At 34.7% G+C, this 25,711-nt stretch overlaps 1 protein-coding gene and 1 pseudogene across 7 annotated transcripts in view; both read left to right on the top strand.

The window, feature by feature from the left end:
- CNOT4 (CCR4-NOT transcription complex subunit 4) overlaps nucleotides 1–25,711 on the top strand; it is a 131,345-nt gene that overhangs the window by 80,957 nt on the left and 24,677 nt on the right. For all 7 annotated transcript variants that reach the window (XM_036905536.2, XM_036905540.2, XM_036905535.2 and 4 more), the window contains exons 8-10: nucleotides 17,421–17,478; nucleotides 19,505–19,754; nucleotides 20,659–21,156. In XM_036905536.2, the coding sequence (XP_036761431.1) occupies nucleotides 17,421–17,478; nucleotides 19,505–19,754; nucleotides 20,659–21,156 (806 nt within the window). The remainder of the gene's footprint in view (nucleotides 1–17,420; nucleotides 17,479–19,504; nucleotides 19,755–20,658; nucleotides 21,157–25,711) is intronic.
- LOC130684396 (signal transducer and activator of transcription 2-like) lies at nucleotides 142–13,009 on the top strand (annotated as a pseudogene).

Here is a 25,711-nt window from a genome sequence, read left to right as displayed (position 1 = left end):
TTTTGCATATCAGAATCTTACTCATTTTAGGAGACAACTTGTTTTTTGGGTACACCCATATTTTGTCAATGTTTAAACAAATTTAGTAGTCTTAAGTACTGTGTGATACAGTGATGTTTACATCTTGAATTGTATTTGGTTATGGCCACTTCAGAAAATGGTATGATTAATAAAACCAATAATTCTGGGGTTGTGCTCTACCCTGAGTGTTCCTAAAGTTTGATATATTAGGGTCTTGTTCATCTTTTTAAAAATCTGATAAGTTTAACTTTCACAAAATGAATTCATTTAAAGTAAATAGCAACAATTAATTTAGATACACTGAATTTTTGAAATACTTATTCTGAAGAAATTTGTTTAACTGATGTTTTAAATAAGTGTCATAATGTATAGTCCAGTTTCTGTTTTACACTAAATAATGTAAGGATCATTTTTCAAATATAGCTAATAACTACATGGATTGTTGTCAGAGTCAGTTTCTTAAAAACATATTCTTGTATTTAGATTCTGAAGTCTTTGTTTTTTCTCTTTGACTGTAAAGATTATTTGAAAGACTATTCAAATTAAAATACTTATTTATACATACACTCATATACCTATATGTATATTTGTATATAAATATATGTAAAAGAGGCTACAGAGTGAAACATAACATTACAAGTAATTTATGTGAAATTTGTTTATATAAAAGCAAAGAATAAAAACTAAATCCAAAAGAAATCTTTTTGGGTTGATAAGCTTTGACCCTTTCCATTAATTTTTTTGTCCCTATCCTTTTCTGCCCCCGTGTGTTTGTTTTACTGTGAACTATATGCTTTTACTTACTCCATTGGTTGTGAACTTTGTAGTGCTTCGCATAAGAGTGGGATCATTGTTGTAAAAATTTATTTGAGATGCTTTTAACGTTTATACACATCATTGTTCCCATTAAAAATGTCATTCTAATTAAAATCATATTCTGGGTTTATAGTCCTAGAAAATTAAAGCCAAAAATTTTAAATTTCGATTGTCTATTTTAGGTAACATTTGCTATTTCCTGAATATAAAAGTAGTATGTTTCTATTGAAGGAAATTTGAAAAACATATCAAAGCATATAGAAGCTAGCAAATATTGTATGTGTTCTCAGTCCTTAGATAGGATGTTTTCATTGAAAATGATTTTATGTATTTTCCTTGCAGTGTGTAATTATTTCCTTGTAGCCTTTTAGGAAAAGCCCTTTACAAAATCCTTTGAATGTATAAATACACTGGCTTGTTACATTTTAAAACATTCATTATTATGAATATTTTTCCATGTCATGAAAACATAAATTTTTTATGGTTACATAGTATTCCAATTTATATGAGAATTTCAAATTTATTAAAGCTGTGTTATTTTCATTTTGGTACTATTATTTTTAATACTGTGGTGTTTGTTTTCTTACAAACATTTTGGTTATAGCTGTGATGTTCTTAGAACTGCTGAGTCAGGGATTATGAGTACCTATTTGCTTGAATTGAGTATTTTTTCCTGCACATTTGCCAATTTGATAAGAAAGCTGTCTCGTTTTAATTTATATTTGATAATAGAGTGAACTTTATAATGCATTGTGAATTCATATTTGATTGCCATGTTTCATTCGTGTATTTAAGTGTTTTAACAGCAGTAAATAGATACAACTTTCTGCAATTAGATGCTCAATCTATTTGTATATGAAGATACTTGAATTTATAAATCAGTTTTGAAAGAATTTATGTTCTACAATATGATATTGAGTCCTCTCTACTGTTAGCATGATATACCTCTCTATTTAAGTCTTTTGTTTCTCTTAGGAAAGATTTCTTTTTGTCTTTCCCATTTTGTTGTATTGGATTTTCTACTACCACCTTTCCCTGTTTGAGAATTCTAGGCTATAATTAACAGTATCAGTAAGTGATACCAGTAGGCTTCCTTGTCTCATTCTTTACTTTTACAGTGATATCTGAAGTGTTCTATTCACTCTTAAGTATGATTTTGACCATTTATTTGAGATAAGTATTTTTAATCAAAATACGTAAATACCTTGTTATTTCTTAATTAGTGAGCTTTTTTTCTTCAAATTGGAAGAGAAAATTGGAATTCACCAAATGTCTTTTCATTATTTATAACAAGTATTTAGCTTTTCTTTAACTTACTTTCTTGTGATTAGTTATTAATAGGTTTACTAGTATTATTTACTTTGCCTTCATATAGTGTATAGTCAGAGCACATTCATAACTTTCAGTAGCAGGAGAGAAATTCCCTGGGAGCCACAAGTTGTAGAGGGAAATGAAGGAAAGTAAAAGGGTTTAAAACAGCATACTCATTCAATAACTTTGCCCAAAGCCATTACTACTGAACCTCAGTTGGGACCAGAATAAATTTTGACATGGTTACCTATGCTTTGAATAAGTATGTGATATAGGAAGGTTCTTTTGTCAGGGAGAAGGGCTATTTTTTGTTTAATGCAAGTCCCCAAAATTTGTTAAGGACAGTTGATGGCCCCCAACTTAGAGCTGTTTTTTTGACAATCTCTCAATGGCTTGTTTTCTTTCCATATCAACCCCTGCAAGAGTAAATTTGACTTGTTGGAGATACCAAAGGTTTGCTTTGGTCTCCATTTCCACATTGCCACCATATAGGGTACAGTGAGTTTGTAGATAAGATTTTTTCTATCCACAGGGGATACTTGCCAAGTTAGAATGATGAGCAATGCAAGTTTTTCCGTGGTCCTACCCAAGAGATACCATTTTCTTATTCAAGATAATTTGAGAGTTAAACTTTCTACGGAAAAAAAGAAAAAGAAGAAAAAAGGTTCCTCTTCTTTTTTCTTAGCATTCCTATGTAGTGAGTAACAGTTTTATGAGAACTGCAAGAAAGCAAAACTTGAAACCTTATGGAGATTGATACTAAACCTCAAATGTAGTTTTCTCTTATTTCTAATTAAGCCGAGCACAGATATTAAGAGTACCCTAGCTACTAGTCCTCCCTGAACCCTGATATGGTCCCCTGATACACATATATGTTAGTAAGTGAAATTTTCTAGACTGTCTTATTCTTATCTCACTTAAGTGAATAATAAATTATAAAAGGGTATGTGTCATTTGTTCGCACCCTCCCCCTTATATAATGAATTTGAGAGTATATCTGTCAGATTGGCTATTGAGTACAGATGTGATGTTTTTCTAAATTATTAAGTTGCTTTGAAATGACGAATACAAATGTGGGGAGTAAGGACATCATGCAGTAGTGATTCTTAAGGACTGAATATTTTGTTTTTAAGTTTGGGGTTTTGAAATGCATTCATTTAGATTGAGATTGTTTGTGTACCAACTGAAGACTGAAAGGAATAGTAGCTAGATTTGCTGCTATGCCCAGGACAGTGAGTAGACCTACCTGTAAAACTTTGGGAGTTACATTATGGGGTAGGCAGATCACTCAAGGTAACTGATTATGACTTGATATTGATATATTGATTCAGTCAAACAAGCCACCATTGAAGGAATGGAGATGTGCAGCTTTAAATGAAAAGAGAGGGTGAACAAAAATTTGGTGTCTTCTGTGTTCATTTAATCTCAATAGTCCTGTATGTTAGGCATCATTGTTATTTTACTAGTGGCAAGGAAACTAAATCTCAGTGAGTTTAAATTGTTTACCAGTATCCTAGATAAATAACTGATAGACCAGATTCTAACGAAAGTCTGTCACTTTTAAGCCCAAGCTCATTTTCCCACTCTTGTCATTGCTTGGTCTAGAAGAGGCAAAATTTCATAAGAGACTCTTAACATGAGTCAAGCTAACTCAGTTAGACTAACCTATGTAATAACTGTATATGGTTTGATCTTAAAGATCTCTGATACTTAAGGCTTATTATCTCAGAATAAATTTAGTGGGTATACTAAAAATTCCAATGAATTAATGGTATTTCAAGCAAAGCCTTCCCTAAACCACAGGTTGGTGGCAGTAGAGGATAAGCTAAAGAAACGGTGAAAGGAAAACTTCTATAGGAGTTTGTCTATTTGTATTACATTGAAATAATAAGCTCTGATATACTGAAGGCCTAGAATGCCTTATTTATTCAACAGAATGGGAGTTGTCACTGCATGAATCCTGTTTTCCTGCCCTGATATTATTTGGTAAACCCCTGAGGTTTAGAATAGAATCTTGTAGGAAGTAGTCTTGGGGAGAGCTTTTAAGTCATGAATAGGCTTCAGCATATCTGTGAACTCTGTGGGGTTTTATGTAAAATTGTGTGTGTGAGCATGCACATTTCTCTGGAGAGAGGATCCAGGATCCAAAAATAGTTATAAATTACTGGTGTATGCTGATATTTAGAGGTAGAGGTGAACTCAGGAGTGGTGTAAAGCAGTGATTCCCAAAGTATGGACAAGTGCCATGGGGGGGTGGCCTACATTTTTTTTGGTAAAATGGATCCTCGGTTTTATAAGAAATAGGTGATTTGCAGTTCCCTACTTTTATTTTTGCATAAAACTAAGGGCTACTTATTAGAAAACTAAGTAGTACATTAAAATTAGTGAATTACAAGATTTTTCTGAACTTATTTCTAAGGATCTTTCCTTATTTCTCTTAAGAGGTTTTATTCCCATGCTGTGTTTGGATATATAAAGTTACTGCAAATGTGCACATACACACCAGAATATTAGTATGTGAGCTCTGGCGTCTGCTGCATCTTAGTAGAACATTTTTTAAAAAGTTAGAGACCTGCTGGTATTTTTTTTCCTAGAGGGTGAGGTGTAGTGAGTGTGGGAGAGGGGCAGTTAGGAGAAAGGGTTGTTGGTGCCCTTATTTCTTAGAAGAAAAGTCACATTAAATGAGCAGTTACATGTTTAAATTCAACATAAGTACATAGTATCTTTTATATAGTATCTTTATAAAAGATCAGACTTTATTACTGAAGTATAAAATTAAAATGAATACAGACTTTATTTGCTGTTTTTGAAAGCTTGTCATGTTCTATGATATGTTTTGGATGTTAGACATCAACTTTCAACTTTAATATTAAGAATAATTAATTTTTTGTGCTTGTTAGTAATCAAAACACTTATATCATAAATTTTGGTTTATCCTGGAGTTATGAGAAAATTCCAATTAAAATATTTGCCAACCTGAAATTAGTCCAGGTATATTAGGCATTTTTTCCTTACCATATTAATAGATAATTCTGTCCATTTCTTAACATGTGGCCATATTTTAGTAGCAAAGTACAACCTTAAATACTAATGTATACATGAAACCTGTGTCTAATAAAATAAATTCTGTGAAGGTAAGCTACCCTAATCTGTAAATTAAATTTGTGTCTTTTGTGGTAGCAATGTTTATTTCGTAAGACTCTGGCAAGCATGAAAAAATGAATTCAGGAACATTTAATTTAGGAGCAATGTGAATAATATGTATTTCTGTATATAGTAACATGACAGTGAAATTCAGAAATGTCTATTATATTCACATCTGTAAATTTTACTTTATATCCAAAATGCAGCCAAAATTAGTACAACTGAGACTAATTTTACCTTTTACATGTGAAAAACAAGGGAACTAGACTTCAGTACTTTTTCTTCCCATTCCCAGTCCTCCCAAATGATTTTTTTTTATCCTTTTGTGTAACTACTTGTGTTGCATTGGAAAGCGGGCAGGCTGTTTTCAGAAGTTGGTTGGCATTGCCACCAGAAAAGTAAAAGGAAGTCAAATTCAAGCACTGTCTTTTGGGCAAATTAGTAGCTCACAAAGTTGGCTGAGCATCTGAAGATCCAAATTGAGGTGCAGTTGTGGAGAGTATCTGCTGTAGATAGTTGTGAATTTTTTTTTTTTTATCTGTAAAACAAAGTGTTTAAATTTGATATTAATGATTCCTTCTAGCTATGAAATCTGATAACTTCAGAGACTTTGAGGAGACTTGATGCAACTTGAAGCAATGCCTTTTCCCTGTGTTCGTCTTCACTTCTACTTGTGTAGTGATCATCAGATGCCAGATGTCTCAGTTTAGACTAAATGAATCAGAATCTCCAGGACAGTGTCTGGATATATACCCTATACTTTCAATAAATATAAAGATGTATTTTTTGAAGAGATTCATAGTGCTGGATTCCAACTGTTGTGTTAATTGAAAAACATACAGTCCTGAGAAACCTGTGCCCTCACCATAGATTTCAGAACTATTTAGGTCTAGAACTTTAAAAAAAGTCAGTCATACTGTATGAAAACATAGTATGTTTACAAATTTTTATCTATGGGGATTTACACACATAACACTGTCTTCTGGATCTTGTTATGAGACCTAATTACCTATTAGAACTTATTAGTCCCACTTGAGTCCAGTGCTTTTCAATCAACTGTGTGTGGTATTTATGGACTTCAGGTTTCTTGATGTCTCTTTCTCTTGGCATTGTTACTGGGCAACAGTTGATTCCATGGCTAAAATGCTGTTATTTGACTTCTTGGACCACTGTGAGTATGGCTGCTGCACACCCTGAGTGCTTGTTGCTCAGCACAACTTGCGAACATTCTATTGGGACATTCAGGCCTTTCCTCAGGGCCCTTCCCAGTTGGCTGAGATATCTTTAGTCTCTTTAATTCTGATCCAGGCTCAGAGGGCTCAGTTGGAGCAGTGAGAGACAGACCTCAAAGCACCTGGGGTGAGCCAGCAACATGAGACTGAATTCTGGATCCTGGAATTGAGGGCAGTGATGGAGAAGCTGGTGAAGTCCATCAGCCAACTGAAAGACCAGTATAATGTCTTTGATTCAGATGTAAGACCCAGACCCTGACCCCAGTGAGGACACCCTCTTTGGGCCTCCCATTGGACCAGACAGCAGCAGCTTTGCAGGAAATTCTCAGTTAAATGTGCAAAAGCAGAAAGAAGGTGCTGGATGCTGCCAAAGTGGGAGGCATGGAAATTCCAGCAGCAAAACACCAGCATTGGAGCACCCCTGGACAACAGGTCGAAACAACTGGAGAAGTGTTCACAGCAGCTGGTGCAAAGCTGTTGTTTCACCTGTGCCAGCTGCTGAAGGGATTGCATTGCCTGGTTAGCGATCAGGATGACCAAAGTGGTGGATCTATGGAAGGCCTGGTTCACAAGAGTTGCTATAATGTCTGCTCCACAAAGCCTTTGTGGTAGAAACCCAGCCCTGCATGCCCCAAACGCCCCAGTGACCCCTCATCCTCAAAACTGAGAGGAAGCTTAATGGCTAAACAAGGCTGCTGGTGAGCTTCCAGGAAGACAGTGGGTCACTCCCTGCAGAAGTCCTCACTGACAGGAATCCTCCTCAATTAAAACGTTTCCAGCTGTTCAAAATTCTAACTTCAAACCAGAAATCTAACCCCTGAGGAGAGGCAGAGTTGGGGTCTAATTTGGGATTTCAGCTACTTGACTATGGTGGAACAACATTCAGGGGTTCTAAAAGGGCAGCAAAATCGGGCTGCTGTGTGTAACAGAAGAACTGCCCATTATCAGCTTTACAATCAGATACAGCTACAAGAATCTGAAGCAGGAACTAAAAACAGATGCCCTCTGTGTGGCAGTTATTTCTAAAATGAACCTACTCTCTATTGTCTTAGCCTTGGTTCTATGGTTCAGTCTGTTCAGCTCAAACCCACAGAAGCAGTGGTTCTTTATTCTAATCCCCATCAAAACCCTCCTAGAGCTTGCTGGGCCCTTCTCATTTGGCACTTCTCCTCCTGCGTTGGCCAAGTCCTCAGCCTGGAGCATCTGAGCATGCTTAGGGACAAGCTGTTTGGGTAGTACACTAAGACTGAGGTTCATTGTTCTTCTGGGCTGACTTCACTAAGTAAGAGAGCCCCCCAGGCAAGCTACCATTCTGGACAGGATTGGACAAATGTCTGGACCTGGTATATGACCTGAAGAGTCTTTGAATGATGGCTGCATCATGGACTTTTTTGAGCTCTGGAACCAGAAGCACCAGATGCTGAGGAAGACCATCTCTGCTATCTTTCTATTGCAATTCAGTGAATTATTGGGAGGGGGCATCACCTATTCTGAGGTGGAACATCAGGATGATGGTAAGCTTCTCATCTGCACTGTGGAGCAGTACACCAAGGTGGTACTGCAGTCAGTCACTCTGATGGAAATCATCCACCACTACCAACTGCTTACTGAGGAGAGCATATCTGAGAACCCACTATACTTCCTCTATCCCTGAGTCCCCCCAGTATGAGGCTTTTGGGTGCTACTACCAGGAGAAAGTTAATCTGTAGGAATGGAGGAATACCTAAAACAGGCTCACTGTGGTCTCTAACAGATGGGTGGATAAGCTGCAACAAGTGCTGGAGCTTAAGCTGGAGCCAGAATTGGAGTCATTAGAACTGGACCCCAGGCTGGCACAAGGGCCAGAGGAAGGCTTGGAGTTAGAGTCACTGCTGTAACTGTAGGCAGGGCTGGATCTGGTGCCAGCACTGTCATCCACACTAGGCATGGTATCACAATGAATGGAAGAGACAAACCTGGGACCAGAACTGAAGCTGGAGCCTCTTCTTGAGACACAAATGAAATTGGGGCCCCATACACATGGCTATTTCATGCCTGGTATGTTAGAGGACAGTCCTGTTTAGAAAGAGGCCTTTCTGAGCAGAAATGGCTAACAAACTTTGTACTGACTTGGTAAAAAGAAGAAAGAAACCCTGTAGTTTTTTTGTTTGTTTTTAAGTAAAAATGCCCTGTGCAATTTATTTTAGTGTACCCAGTCTTCTTTCATCTCATATCACTTGGACTTGGCAGTTCTTGACCAGAGAATAATCTCCTTTACAGAGTGGGTCTCTTTCTTCATTAGTAAATGTGGTATTTATTTAAATTGTTTTCCTTTCTTAACCTTCTTGGCATGATAACGGGTGGTAATGGATAGGTGGATGTTGAGTATAAAACAACCAATTTGCTGATATGGCTGTAGCTTCAGCAGTCACAGAGCTTTATGAAGAGAGAAGTCTGACTCCTAATGCCAGGGGCTTGGGAGAACTCTGGCCTGTTATTTGTAGTCCCTGGGTATGTTTTCTGTCCAACCATTAAAGATCTGAGGACTTCACGTTTATTGGAGGAATTTGTACATACATGTTGTATTTCTATTGGGGTTATACGTGAATGTGCAGGGTCTCTTGTATCTTTATATTCCACTTTTGCACTGGTAGTGGCAGTTACAATGGCAGGTTTAACCATAATTGACTTTCAGGAGCTTAAGTAGGAAATAAATTCTGGTTGTATCTTTATTCTTAAAGCTTTTCATTTACTATTCCTTGAGTTGTTAATTATTCTGAAAATATATTAAAGAACATACTAAAATTGAGTGGAACATAAGCTTACTGATATCTTCCCCTTTACTGGATTTTTAGTAGTTGTTTATGGATTGCTGACACTGATAGAAATTTTTAAGCATCTTTGATAAAACTTTCAAAGGTGAAGCATTAAGTGTTATGATCAGTGCTTATAAAACTGCAGTTGGCATGGTGCACAAGATGATGTGTTACTCTAATTAGTCATAGTCCAGAAACATTCTCAAGATTATGTTCTGAATGCAGTATTTTCATGTATTGCTCTTGATATTAATTAGCAAGGCAGACGTCACCTATATTGAAAATTATTGTTTAGTTCTGTTTAATGGTAGTAGCTGAGAAGGTGAACCAAGATCAGGAGATGAACCAGTTCTTCTTTTATAATATCTTGCTTTCATCCTTTTGTTTCTGTTATTACTGCTTCCTTTCAATTTTAAATCCGTATTTCCATACAATAACAGTGCAAGTTTAAGGATTAGGTAGCACTAGGAGGCTTGTCTCCCCATTGGATGACAATTCCACTGGCAGAATTTGTTTGATGTAACTATTTTGGAACTCTGAAATGTGTTGAAGACTTGCAACTTCCAGGGAAAGACTTAGCAATTAATTTTGGTAAAATTCAGCTCTTAGCATAGTAGCAGCTACCCGTCCTCCACCCCGCAGCCACATGGGCGGCAGCTGTGTATGTGTCTCTGAAAAAGACCTAGTGGCAGACACACAGACACAGACTTTAACTAAAGGAAGATGTGGAGAAAGTCAAGAAAATGAAGTTTGAACAAAATGAAACTTAGTATAGAGGTAGAAAGCCTAAAGAAATCAAGAATTTCTGAAGCCAAAAAGTATAACTGACATGAAAAATTCACTAGGAGATTCAAAGTCAGAATTGAGCAGACAGAAGAATGAGTCAGCAAACTTGAAGATAGGAAAATGGAAATTACTGAGTGGGAGAAACACAAAAAAGATTGAAGAGACATGAACAGAGACTAACGTTACCTGTGGGACATCATCAAGCAGACGTATGTATGCATTGTTGCAGTTCCGGAAGGAGAAACGAGAGAGAGAGGAGGTATAGAGAGAATATGTCTGAAAACTCTCCAAATTTGATGAAAGATACAAATGTAAATATCCAAAAAACTAATGAACTCTTAAGATGAATTCAGAGACACCCACACTGAGACAGATATAATCAAAGCAAATCAAATTAAATGAGTAATAGTCAAAAACCAAATAAAATGTTTTCAAGTCCAAAGATGAGAGAATTATGAAAACAAGAGAAGTGTATCATCAGAAAGAAGGGATCCTCAGTATGATCATCAGCAGATTTCTCAATAGAAACTCTGGAGGCTAGATGACAGTGAGCTGATGTAGTCAAAGTGCTAAAAGAAAGAAAACTGTCAACCAAGAATTTATATAATCCTATGTCCAGCAAAACTTCTCAAAGAGTGAGGGAGAAATTAAGACATTCAAATAACAGTTTATGACCTCTAGACCCACCCTGAAAGAAATGCACAAAGGAGTCCTGCATGGTGAAATGACACTAGCAGTTACCTGAAGCTGTATGGAGAAATAAAGATCTTAATCAGGGTAATAAATAGGCAATAAAAAACACTAATGTTATTGTAAATGTGGTTTGTAATTATACTTTTTATTACCTGCATGATTTAAGAGACCACTACACTACATTTAAGGTCCAATATATTAGTGTAAAAGCTAGTATTCCTATAACTTTGACTTTTGTTTTTTATTTTGTTTTTGTTTTCTACATAACTAAAAAAATTGATTTATACAAATTTTGTTTTCTACATAATTTAGGAAATTGATTTAAGTTAGTTTATATTTTTGGAGACACATGTATAAAGATGTGATTTGGGGACACCAACAACTGATGGAGCTATAATGGACCAGAGTTTTTGTTTTGTTATTGAAGTTAATTTGGTATAAATTTAAATTACCATGTTTTAACTTAAGGATGGTAAATGAGGACACTCATGATAACAAAGAAAATAGTTCTAGAATATACACAAAAGAAAATGAGAAAGGAATTTAAACACTTCACTGTGGGGGGAAAAAAACCACAAAAGAAGACAGTAAGTAATACAGGAAATGAGGAGGGGAAAGCTCTTTGGGATAGAGAAGACAAATAGCATGATAGCATAAGTAACTCCCTTCTTATCAGTAATTACTTTAAACATAAATGGACTCAACTCTCCAGTCAAAAGACAGAGATTGGCAGAATGGATTAAAAATACATGATCCAACTGTATGCTGTCTACAAGACTCACAGTAGACCCAGAGACACAAACAGGGTGAAAAGTGAAAGAATACACTATTTCATGCAAATAGTGACAGAGAGACCTGGGTGGCTGTATTAAATCAGATAGAATAGACCTCGAAAAGTTACAAGAAACAAAGGAGAACATTATATATTCATGAAGGGTTTGGTACAGCAAAAAGAAAGAATAATTACAAACATGTACACCCCTAATCATAGACCATCAAAATATATGAAGCAAAAACTGACAACTGAAGGGAGAAATAGTCATATAATAATGCTTGGAGACTTCCCAACACCCCACTCACAATAATGGATATAACAACCACACATTCTCTGTACATTACAGAGAGGTTTTAAGGATTTGACAACACAACAAACCAACTAAATACAACAGACACATGCAGAACACTCTACCTAACAACAGCAAAAACATGTTCTTCTCAAGTGCATATGGGACATTTTCCAAGATAGGTCCTATGTTAAGCCACAAGCTAAGTCTCCATAGATTTAAAAAGATAGCTGAGATATCAAATATCTTTTCTGATTACAATGGGATGAAGTTAGAAAAAACTAACAAAAGGAAATTGGGAAAATTCAGAAAATTGTGGAAATTAGATAACGTTTAACTAATGGATCAAAGAAAAAGATCACAAGGGAAATCAGAAAATACTCAGAGATGAAGGAAAGTGAAAACAACATACCAAGACCTATGGGGATGCAGCAGAAGTGGAGCTAAAGGGGAAATTTGTGACTATAAATGCATCTATGTATATGCTTACATTTCAAAGTCAACAACCTAACTTTGAAACTTAAGGAAGTAGGAAAAAGAAGAACAAACTCAACCCAAAGCTAGCAGAAGGAAAAAGAAAATAAAGGTTAGGGCAGAGATAAATGAAACAGAGAATAGAAAAACTATAGAGAAAAATCAATGAGACTATAAAAGTTGGTTCTTTGAGGAGATAACAAAATTGGCAAACCTTTACCCAGATGGACTAGGGGAAAAAAAATCTCGTTACTAAATCAGAAATGAAAGTGGGGGTATTTCTACATGTTTTACAGAAATAAAGTATAAGAGTTGTGAAGACTTGCACACCACATAATTGGATGACAGATGAAATGAACAAATTCCTAGAAACACAAAACTACCAAGACTATCATGAATAGAAAGCATGAATAGATGTATAACTAGTAAGGAGATTGAATCTAATAAAAAATCTCCCAACAAAGAAGTGCCCTGGACTTGAGGGCTTCACTGGTGGATTCTACCCAACATAACTAATACCAGCCTTTCTCAAATTTTTCCAAAAAGCTGAAGAGGAGGGAATGCTTCCTAATTCATTCTGTGAGGCCAGTATTACTGATACCAAAGACACTAAGCAAACTACAAATCAGTGTCTTACAAACATTCATGCAAGAATCCTCAACAGAATATAAGCTATAGAATATCACCATATAAATATGATATATTAAAAAAATATACCATAACCAAGTAGAATTTATTCCTAGAATGTAAGGATTGCATAATATATAAAAATCGAGCGTTGTAATATGCCACATCAGCAGAGGGTAGCTTCATGATCATCTTGATGGAATAAAAGCATTTGACAGAATTCAACACCCTTTCATGACAAAAACAACAACCTAGGAGTAGAAGGAAATTACCTCAACATAATAAAAGGCATATATATATATAACCCATAGTGAACATGATACTCAATGTTGAAAGACTGAAAGCTTTTCCTGTACAATGAGGAACAATACAAGGATGCCCACTTTTCCTCTTCTGTTCAACACAGATGTTCTAGCCATAGCAATTAGCCAAGTAAAATAGGCATCCAAATTGGAAAAGAGTAAGTAAAATAGTCTCTTTTTGCAGATGATTTGGTCTTATATGTAGAAACTCCTAAAGATATTGCACACACACAAACATACACAGCAATTAGAACTAATAAGTGAATTCAGCAGTGTAGCAGGATACAAAGTCAACGCACAAAAATCAGTTGTGTTTCTATACATGAACAATGAGCACTTAAAAGGAAATTATAAAAACAATTCAAAATAGCATCAAAAAAGAGTAAAGTACTTAAGAATTAACCAAGGAAGTGTTATGATGAAAACTACAAAAAAATTGCTGAAAGAAATTAATACATAAATAATTGAAAATGTATCCCATGTGCATCAATTGAAAGACAATATTAAAATGTCAGGTTACCCAGAGCTATCTAAAGAGTCAAAATCCCGGTGACTTTTTTCTTTTTGCAGATAGAAAACATCTTAAAATTCATCTGGATCCCTGGTAGACAGGCTCCCCCCCAGACAAAATAATCTTGAAAAAGAAGGATCCTCAATAGGCAAAGTGATCTGGAAAAAGAACAAAACTGGAGGACCCACAGTTCCTGATTTCAAAACTTATTACAAGGCTACAGTAATCAAAACTGTGGTTTTGGGTATAAAGATGGACATACAGATCAGTGGAATAGAAGAGAACCCAGAAATAAACCATCACATATAGGGTCTAACAGTTTTTGATAAGTGTGCCAAGATCATTCTGTGAGGAAAGGACCAACGTTTTAGCAAGTGGTGCTGGGAAAACGGAATATCCACATGCAGAAGAATGAAGTTGGACCCTTATCTAACACCATATTAAAAAAATAATTAGAACAAATCAGTGACTTAAATATCATCCTAAAACAATTGTTAACGAGGTAAACTGAGGCAAGCCAAAAATGAGTTTATTTGGTAATAAGCAGAGGAATTGCAATTTGGGACAAGCAATCCTGCAAGTTACAGATGAGTCCACTGAGGGTTTGAGGTAAGTTTTATTTATGGGAAGAGAATGTAAAGAGGGGAGTTCAGTTAGAGTCAGTTGAAATAACAAATGGAGAACAGCCTTGAAAATTTTCCTCAGCTGGTAAAATCAGTCCAGTCACACAAGCAGCTCAGTTCAGCTGAGTTGTGAAACCAACCCAACCGGGGTCGTGTCCCATTCATGACTCTGGTAAAACTTCCAAAGTTGATGTGAGACAACCTCTGATCAATTCCCCCATCATCCAAGAAAAGTCCGACACCATCAGTTTTCTGTAAATCTGGCATTTATGGGAAAGCAGTCTTTTAGTCCTTGGATTTGTCGTCTTGAGGATACATGCATGAGATTGCCCACTTTAATCCTCCAGTTCTATTTTAGAATGAAATTACTCCACACAATGAAATCTTTAAAAGAAAACAAGACAAAAGCTTCAGGACATTAGATTTGGCAGTGATGATCTTGGATACGATACCAAAGGCACATAAAAAATAATAGACAAATTATTATATATAACATATAATTAAAAAAATAGACAAATCGAACTTCATGAAAATTTAAAAATTTTGTGACTCAAAAGATAGCGCAGTAAAAAGGCAGCCCACAGAATGGGAGAAGATATTTGAAAAATCACGTATCTGATAAGGGATTAATAACCAGCATATATAGAAAACCCATAAAAACTCAACAATAAAAACCAAATAACCTGATTCAAAAGTGGGTGAAGAACTTGAGAAGATATTTCTTCATAGAAGGTATGTAAATGGTCAATAAGCACATGAAAATATTCTCAGCATCACTAGTCATTAGGGAAATTAAAGTCAAAACCACAGTGAGATAATTTGATAGGATGGCTGCCATCAAAAAAGAAGAAAACAAGTGTTTGAAAAGATATGGAGAAATTGGAACCCTTGTGCTCTATTGGTGGTAATGTAAAATGGTATAGTTACTGTAGAAAAACATGGTTCCTCAAAAAATTAAAAACAGAACTGACAAATGATCTATCAGTTCCACTTCTGGGTATACAACTAGAAGAATTTAAAGCAGGATTTCAAAGAGATAATTGTATACCTATGTCATGGCAGTATTACGCACCGTAGCTTAAGCGTGGAAGCAACCCAAGTCTCCAAGGACAGATGCGTGGGCAAGGAAAATGTGTAATGTTATTCAGTCTTAATAAGGAAATCCTGCAGTATGCTACTACGTGGATGAACTTTGGGGACATTACTGTTTTTGAAATACGCTAGTCACAAAAAAGACAAGTACTCTGATTTCACTTATACAAGTTATTTAGGTAGTCAAAAGTCATAGTGTAATGGGTGTTGCTGGGGGGAAGGGGAAAGACAAGTTATTGTATAAGGGGTATAAGATTTCAGTTTTACAAGATAGAGTTAAGGGGATGGGTGGTGGTGATTGTTTCACAACAGTGTGAATGTATTTAACCAGCTGAACTGTGTTCACTTAAAAATGGTTAAGATGGTAAGTTTTATGTTGTGTAATTTACCACAAAACTTTTTTAATGTTCCAAGTTTATCTCAGATTATCCATAGTATGTTCCATTCTGTTTTTCATGCTAGCACCAAGTTAATCTTTGTAAAACACTGCTTTGTTTATATCATTTCTGTGTTCAGAAATTTCAGTTGGCCTCTGATGTCTGGCCTCTGTCTTTCTGTTGTTACCTCCCATTGTTGTTAAATTACCCTGTATGTTAAACTACTTTCTTAACTTGGACCCTTGTGATTCTTGATACACTTGCTATTCCTACCTTTTGTTGCTGTTCTTTGCCCTCTTTCCCTTCCTTCTTCTAATGCATAAATCCTAAGGACCTACTTAATTGTGAACCCCCTCCAGGAAACCTTCCCTAATTGCCCCACTTGTGATGGCTTCTCTTTCTTCTGAAGACCTATGACATTTGTTTAGACAGTTCATTTAATATTTGGCTCTGGCTAATATTGGTGTATATCTGTCTTGTTTCCCCAAATATCTCTAAACTTAGTGGGCTCAAAACTGTATCTTAAGATTATTTGCATTACCAACCTGACTTAGTAACATGAGTTGATTTATTGTATTTTGTAAATAATAATAATAATAATTCTCTTCAAGTAAATTTCATACCTATTTGTCAGATTCAAGAGCATCTGACAGTGTTTCTGCCAGAACATACATTTGGTACTCATTAGGTACTAGCCCTTGTTAGATTTTTTTCTAGAGCTATTAAATGTGGTACCAGTAAGCTGTCTTTCTGTAAGGTGACTTCATATGTATTTCTAGGAATGAAATGATTTTGAGACATTTGCAATCTTAATTTTTTTTGCTTTAATATTGTATTAGAAATAAGTATTAGTGTTTGGGTTCTAATACTTACCTTTTATTCATGTGCTGAGTTACATAAAGTTAGTTATAGAAATGGCTCGCTAGGTCAGTGTTGTAATACTTACATAGATTTCATTTTATTTTTAAGTTCTATAAGTTAAAGTGAGCATGAGGTTAGCAGTTCTGTGTTACTTTCTGTTGTGCATTTTCTCTATATTGAGTCAAGTTTTAGTATTTTTATTTAAGAGTCAATTTTGCACAAAAGTTTGTTTGGGTTAGGATTAGGATATTTAAGTATGAAAAGAAATTTATTGCTCTTAAGAACCTATGGAGAACATTTCAGTAATTTTTATGACCTGTTAAACACTTAGAAAAATAATATTATTTCAAGGACTTTAACAGAGACTGTGTGCACAAAACTAAATAGTTAGACTTTTGATCTACTTATTGGAATGTTTTAAGCAGTATTTTTTTTTCATAAGCTGTTGTTTCACCCATTGTTTTTTAGAATCTAATTAGAATGTAAGCTGCTCAAGGGTAGGTATTTTATCTTCATCCTCAACATCCAACTTAATCTCTTACATCCTAGTACTTCATAAAGCACTTCACATAGTGCTAAATAGCTGTTAACATGATAAAATGTCTGTTTTTTTCTGGCTTTTGGGGAGTTTGTTATTGTGGGGAAATAAATTTACTGTGATTTTATTAGACTTTTTTTTTTTTTTTTACAGCCCCATTGACAAACCTTCAGATTCTCTCAGTATAGGGAATGGTGATAATGCTCAACAGGTAAGGTTTTGATATTGTACTACTTCATTTTTCTGCCATCCCTTAAAACAAGGCATTCTATGCAAGTGAATTTTCTAGATTAGTGAAAAATACTTCAAATACTGAAACAATTTAAAAGCATTTTTTAGTGGACATCTTTGTAAGTGTATTATAATTACCTTTCTTTTCCTCCATTTTGTGTGTGTGTGTGTGTGTGTGTATAGCATAATTTAACCCTTTCTTGATACTCAGAATTTTCATTATGACCATGTGTTTTTGTACTGTGTGACATTACATTCATATCCTTGGAGTCTGCTGATACTGTTGGTTTTTCTGACCCTATATGAAATGGTCCCAGCCTAGCATGCCTTCTGCGTTCTTAATTTTCAGAGTTGTTTCTCCATCATAAGTTCTCCTTGTCCCTTGTCATCAACTTTAATTTTCTATTTCTTTCAGTGTCCTTGGCCCCAACAGTTTTCTCCCTTTTCCCAAATGACTATGGGCTTTGAAATGATAAACCAGTTAAGAGCTGCAACTGCACTGATACTGAATGAGGTCCTGATCGTTAGAGCTGTGCTTTGTATCGTTTTGTCCAGTTTTTCACTGCTTAAGTTTCTGTATACCTTCTTAAACTGTTACAAAAAATGTAGTTTTAATCTCTTCCATAAAGAAAGGCCAGTTCCCCCACAGTGTTTGTGAGAAACTTAGAGATCACATTGCCTTTCCAAACTTGCTTACAAATTCCATAAAAGAATTTGAAAATCTGTATCTACCTTTTGCATGTTTTAGGTCAACATTAAAAGATTTTTTCATAATAAGGTAAAAATAGTTACAAAAGATGTAATTTCCAGCATATTGTAAATATTGATATTTTAAAAAAGCACTTCTTAAAGATACTTTTAGATCTTAGACTACTTAGACTTTAGATCTTTAGACCAAAGGTAAGTATCTAAGAGATTAAATATCATAGTGTTTTGTTACTCTTTATCCATTTAGAAAAACACAAGTTCTTCTATAACAGTCAAATTTTACATCATTCCTTGTTCTCCTTGGACTCATTTTTCTATTCCACTGCTATTTTATCTTAATGCATTAATGTAGTTTATTCTTGACAGGCATATACGTTTCACAAATAAAAAACAACATGTAAATTTTGAATTGGAAAGAAATATTTTTGCTGACACAAGGTTTTAAGTGCCAGATTTCTTTATTCTGAATTTTTATTTGTAGTACTGATTTGATAAAGCAACTTATATAATAGATTTTGATTAAAAAGATAATCATTAAACATAAACACTAAAATTATATTGGAAATTCATCTCTTAGATGTATAGGGCCCTTTTAAGATTAGTTTTCCTGTGTCTGTAGATGAGTATTACCTGTTGGTACATGGAGACAAGTTTCAGCAGCAATCTCAGTCATGCTTTCAGTATCCTGAATGAAGTGCTCAGACATCTTGTTTATGTGTGTAAATAGATGGAAGGAAGATTATATCATTGTCACGGAAATCTTTGAACTCCTTCTGAATTGAATACCTAAAAATCACCTACAGTTATCGTATTTAATTCTAATGATGTGTTTGGAAATAACTTGATTAGATCTTCTTTCCATTTTGTTCAAAACTAATGTATTGAGAATCACCTACTTTGCAAAAGAATCTAGTCATTAAAGTCAGTCACTCTATAATCACCAGTCTGAATATTTTAAATAGATTTTTCTTTGGCCCTCAGAAAGTTTTCACCCTTGAGCAAAATACTATATAGTTAGGTCTCAGAGAATAAGAATGTTATTTTCTTTGTGGATTGAGAGAAATTAGGTTGTAAAAGGAGAGGATACTGGCTTAGTCTTTTCAGGAGAATCAGTTTTAAAAGGAGTACATATACATGTACAGGTTGATGGATTTTTTTGAAAATTCATAATCTCATGAGAGTCTTCAAGTATGTACTCCCAGTTTGAGGATCCCTTTTGTTGCAAGCCTTTTAAATTGTGGTTTATTAAAATGTATAAACTTGTATTGATTGTTCTTCCCTTCTCCTATTTTATTTAGATATCTAACAGTGATACACCTTCACCACCACCTGGTTTATCAAAATCCAATCCAGTCATCCCCATCAGTTCATCTAATCACAGTGCACGGTCTCCTTTTGAAGGGGCAGTAACTGAGTCACAGTCGTTATTCTCAGACAACTTCCGCCATCCCAACCCTATACCAAGTGGGCTTCCTCCTTTCCCCAGTTCCCCACAGGCATCCAGTGACTGGCCTACAGCACCAGAGCCACAGAGCCTCTTCACATCAGGTACATAACAGCACTACTGCATGTTAGTAAGCATACTCAGACTAAAATGAGACCCTTGTTTGGATGTGCTTTTACCATTTTTCTCCCTACTCCCTTTTTCATAAAAATGCAAATACTTAAACTGCATGGAATTGGATGGTTAGATAAGTAATTGTATGAACTAGAACTTACTGTGTTAACAGATTTTTTCCATAAATCAAAAGTTAGATCATTTTTCTAATAAGAAGATGCTTATTCCTCCAGGAATTATTAAGGGTGCACATTTCTAATCAGATTTGTGTTTGTATAATTAAAGATTTTTCCCCCCCAAGGTGACAGAGATGTGTTAGCTAATATTAAAAGTTCTTTTTGGATATTTTTGAGCCATTTACATTTTTATTCATTGTAGGTTCTCTTATTAGTAGAAAGAATGGCATTAAATTAACATTGACAGTCATACCTATTGTCAGTGGAGCAATTTAAAAAAATACATAGAGTAAACACTTTTTTTCATTAAGTTACGTTATTTAGCAGTATTACACTTTATCTTTGATAAATGCATTTTAAAAAATAAACTTCATGAAGTGAATTCTATTATATTTGTTACTGCTCTATTTCATAAATGACTTATTCTGGGCTTTAATTATGAATAGTTGAGTATAATTTGGGTTTTCTTTGTTTTCTTTGATTAGCAAAATCAGTCTATATCATTCTGTTTTTCAGGTTAGTAATTTAGGAATGAAATTATTGTCAGAAGTATATGAAGCCTTTTGTAATTTTAACATGCTATAAAATTGTACAGATTTTGCATGTATTTGTCTTTATCTTGTAATATGATGTGCTTAACTTTCACTAGTGTGGATACTCTGTAAGTATGAACATGTGCTGTGTATTTTAAATACCTCATTAATATTCTTCCCAACAGAAACAATCCCAGTATCGTCCTCTACAGACTGGCAAGCAGCATTTGGCTTTGGTTCTTCTAAACAACCAGAGGATGACTTGGGTTTTGATCCCTTTGATGTCACTCGAAAAGCCTTAGCAGACCTGATTGAAAAGGAACTGTCAGTCCAAGACCAGCCTTCCCTTTCACCCACATCTCTTCAGAACTCCTCTTCACACACTACAACCGCCAAAGGTCCGGGCTCTGGATTCCTGCATCCTGCTGCACCTACAAATGCCAACTCTCTCAATAGTACCTTTTCAGTCTTGCCACAGAGGTTCCCTCAATTTCAGCAGCACCGAGCAGTTTATAATTCATTCAGTTTTCCAGGCCAGGCAGCCCGCTATCCTTGGATGGCCTTTCCACGCAATAGCATCATGCACTTGAACCACACAGCAAACCCCACCTCAAATAGTAATTTCTTGGACTTGAATCTCCCGCCACAGCACAACACAGGTCTGGGAGGGATCCCTATAGCAGGTAGGTTCATTTATAGCCTTTGAGAATTTATGAATGACTCATGCCTTCAGGTGGCTGGGTGGGTAGGGAGGGAATTTTGAATAACAGAGTACTGATCATTAGTCTTGGAAATTTCTATGGAAAAAAAATTAAAGTCCTTATCATAATCTAAAAAATTAATTGAATGGATGGATGCCTTGTAATATTGAGCTTTATAAGGATGGTGGAGTATTAATAACTAGTTTTTGCTTGGAAGCACTTTACTTAATAGGATAGTTACCGAACTTTTATATGGCATATAGAAAAAGAAAAAAATGGGCTCTGAAATTATGGTTCTATAAAGTCCAACACCATTATAAAAAATCTGATTATACATTCTAAAAGTAAATGGGTTAAAAAAATTTTTTTAAAGATGGTAATTAATGAGAGCATGAGGGATAAAGCCACTTTCTAACTACTTTTGGCAATTGCTTATCTTGACTGATACACACATACATATACACATCAGAACTGTGCTATATATTAATAAAGTACTTAATATTTAAGAACTCTGATTATTGTTTCACACATATATATCATATGTGTATAAGTATACTTTCTGTGAAAAAGTAACTGTCCAAAGAGATTTTACCTTTTGGTCTGTCATGTTTTTATTTCTGGGAAAAATATTAGGTTCCTATAAGTGATGCCAGAATACTTCTGGTTTCTTACTGCTACCCTTGAAGGTTTCAGAACTTCTGGGTTTAAGGTTCCATATAACATTTATTAGATCAAATAACTTTTATATCTAAAGGAATCATTCCTAACAAGTTTTTTTTTTTTTTTTTAATTTAATTTGGGCTTTGGAGATGACTTGTGAAAGAAAGTTTGTTCCTCTCCTGATTCTCTCAAGTAGAATAGAATAGTCCCTCACTCTCCTACATAATTTATAAAATCTTTACCCCTAGTCATGGCTGTTAAAATAGGACATGACATAGCATTACTGTCATAATGTGCTATTACCAGCAAGGCATTCGTTCTCTTGTTTTTAGCTAGGTTAGTAGGGTGAATTTACAGAGATCAATCAGAATTCTTTGGCTCTATTCCCTTTGTGATCAGCATTTCATTTTCAAGACAAGTAGGTGGATTAAGAGGGTATGGTTTGTGGCTGTTGATGTAGTGAAGGTAATAGTTGATACAGCGAAGTTAATTTACATAAGCATGATAGCCCCTAATGTAATGTTTGCACATTGGTAGGATTCATGTTACTTACTCCTTTGATTATGGTAATTAGTAGTTTTTTTTCAGTACTCCTTCTACATGATACTCACTTCTGAAACGTTAAGTGTTCAGTTTCCAGTCCTCCTTTTTTCTTCCATTTGAGATAGCATATTAGAGTATAATTTTGTCCTGTTTTGCTTTGTTTTAATAATCTAGAATTGTGGCATTTTAATTACTAGTAGTGTATCTCATAACTGATTATAACATTTAAACTTAAGTTCCCCTACATATTCTAAATATTTAAAAATAAAATATTAAACCAATTACAATGAATATTTGGGTTCCTATTTGCCCAACAATGAGCTAGGCCATGGGGGTAATATAAAAGAAGTATGAAAGTATTTACTGTTTTCAGGGATTCAACAGTGTAGTTCAAGATAAGACTGTATGTGGAAGTGGTGACTATATGATGCTGAAATCAGAGACATCCATGGAGTCTATAATCGTTAGGGAGGCTTCACTGAAGAAGCAGGAATTGAGCTGTAGTAGTATGGTATCTTGGATTTGGGTTAGCAGGAGGGAAAGAGAACTTTTATGTTGTTGGGAACTCCTGAATAAAGGCATAAAGGCAGGAACTAGTACATCATTACATTAAGAAGCACTGAAATTGCCTTCTTTTACAGGAGGTGTTTCTTGTACAGCTAGAATGGGTAGGAAGGTGAGCTTTGAGAGCAAGGCAAAACAGTATGGACTTGATCTGATAGGAAGGAGGATACCTTTGTGAACTCTAGTTTCTGTTTTCATTGTGTACTTTTATTTGACTTACTATGTGACCATCAATCATCTTAAGAAAATCATCTGTTCTTCGGATTTCATGGTTATCATATTGTCCATTAGCAAAACAGTTTTAACCCAAGTATTTCAAGTCAGTAGGTATTCTGGAAATGCCACAGTAGTAGTAAGTAATCACTAATTTTTAAGTGTAGTTGTCATAATATTAGTCATTTAAATCTTTATTTAAAGTAGTGCTTTATGACAAAAATGTGGCATTAAGTTAGGAACCTATCTCTGGGGGTTTTTCTTTTAATGTATACTCAACCATGTAAACTAAAATACTTTTTTTTTCAGAAATTCTAATAATGAAGTCACCAACTATAGGTTCTGAATCATTGTTTTATATTTGTGGGAGATGGGGAGAGTTATTTCGGATTTTCAGGTTTTGACTGTGCATTCTTATACCTGGTATTTAAATGGTAATTTAGGACTAAGATTATTAGATTATTTTTAAAGCTTTGATGACTAGTGTAATTACAATTTTAATGTACTGAAATATTTAAAATTATTATCAAGAGTTACACAGAATTCTTTCATGGCCTACAAACATTTGACAAATACCTTAGGAAGCTGAATGTGCTTATCTTCAAAGCAGAATAGTTGTGTAATTGTAGGCAGATGATTTAAGATTTTCAGTAACAATCAGGAATGATAAAGTAAAATTTTGGGAACCCATGTACACCTTAACTGTGTCTAATTTAAAGCAATTTAATACCCAGGCAGCATCTGTTTCCCCTACCCCTAGTTGTAATTCGGTTGCACTTGAGTTGAACTATTGAAATAGGTTCACTCTTTGTACCCTGCTACGAGTATCATGGTATCTTACACAAAGTAGCTGTTCGTTAAAGTGCTTCATAATAGAGAGAGTACATATTATTTCAGCGAGATCTGCCACTGTAATATATGCTAGACATATTCAACACTGGAAAAGCCATATATATTTATTCTTTAGATACTTTGAGCAAAATAGGGTCCCTGACCATTAGGAGCAAATACTCAGAGGTGTCAGTCAACCTAAGTATCATACAATACCATATCTATATTTATTACATGTTTACATTTTTAGTTTTGGCTTATGTTAGTTAATTATTAAAAATTTATATATCTGAAACCTATCATGGGAAGGACAGTTGCCAGAGGTTTGACAGAAATGCGGCTTCCATTTCCTTTGCTGAATTGAAAATGTTTTTGTGTTTAAAATCAGTGATTTCCTTAATTAGGTGAACTCTTTAGCAGCATTTTTTTGGCTGCATATTCAGATTACTGATCTTAGAAGGATTTTTGAAATAACTATTCTTGGAAAGCATTGATTAGTGGGCAATTATAGTAAGTTCAATCACTCACATCTTTTTTATTTTTGAAACACCTGCTTTTGTTTTAAAAGGTGACTTTTCTCATCCTAAAAAGTGATTTGACTTGCCCAACTCCTTCATTTTAAGAATGCAAAGCAGTGTTCCAGAGGGGTTAAATAATTTGTTAAAGACCACACATTCAATTAGTGGTAGAATTAGTAGGATAAAAACCCTGATCCCAAATTCAGCAACTGAAATGTTTTTGCACTACAACGTTGATGGTTTCCTTCATAAATAAAGATCACAGGCTTGTACTTTAACTTGGCTTTCTTCCCGTAGTAATTGATTTTTGCTCTCACACATTTTGAGGTCCTTTTTTATCGACAGCATCTATTTGTAAGGCATTTGGCTCAAGTCAGGGATATGGTTTATAGTTACAAAATAGAAATGAAGTTTATTGGCTTGATAAAAATTAATGTGTATAGCCCCTATCAGTACCATGTTCTCACTAAGAACTCTAGTCTTAAATTTCCTTTACACAACCTTCTTGCTGTGTACTTGGGGTTATATGGAATCTTTGCTAATTTACTGAAACAACCTGCTCTAAAGATTGAAAGTCATTTTCAGCTAAGCAATACTTCCAAACATAATTTTGCAGATTTTGTTTTTCAAAGAACCCTCTGCCAAGATGTTTTTATTCTATAATGCTAAGAATTATTTGGAAAACAATTAATAGTAAGTCTAAGTCTGTTAGCATTGTTGTTTCAGGATATACTTAGAAAAATATTTGAGTCTGTTTAAGATTGAATTTTTTTTCATGTTTTTGTTCGTTCAAATTTTCTTTATGAGAGGGCATTTTTAAGTATTCTGTATTTCTGAAGTAGATATTTTAACGGTGACTCAATTGAATTTTGAGTCGTGTGAAACAAGTCACTTGTAGCCAAGTAATTATCAATTATAATTAAGATAACTGATCTTATTTCATGTGTAGTTCTCTGACCTAGAAGTAGTCATCTCACTTTCAGTCAATTGGATCATTGCCTTGTTAGCATTTTATAATTTCCTTAAATAATATTTCCTTCAAAAGTACACATTAAATTTTCAGGTGTTATATGATAATGTGCTAAATTAGTACTGATATCTTCTTATTTCTTTTTTATAAACATAATTGCTGCTTTTAAACATGGATTTGTCATTTTTCTCCCTTAAAAATCACATTTTTCACTTCTGTGAATTCAGTTTTAATTTTT

This window comes from Manis pentadactyla, chromosome 7, assembly GCF_030020395.1.
Source record: "Manis pentadactyla isolate mManPen7 chromosome 7, mManPen7.hap1, whole genome shotgun sequence".
In the NCBI taxonomy this organism is placed as follows: domain Eukaryota; kingdom Metazoa; phylum Chordata; class Mammalia; order Pholidota; family Manidae; genus Manis; species Manis pentadactyla.
Note: the sequence above shows the minus strand (reverse complement) of the source record. Positions and strands in the feature narration are given on the sequence as shown.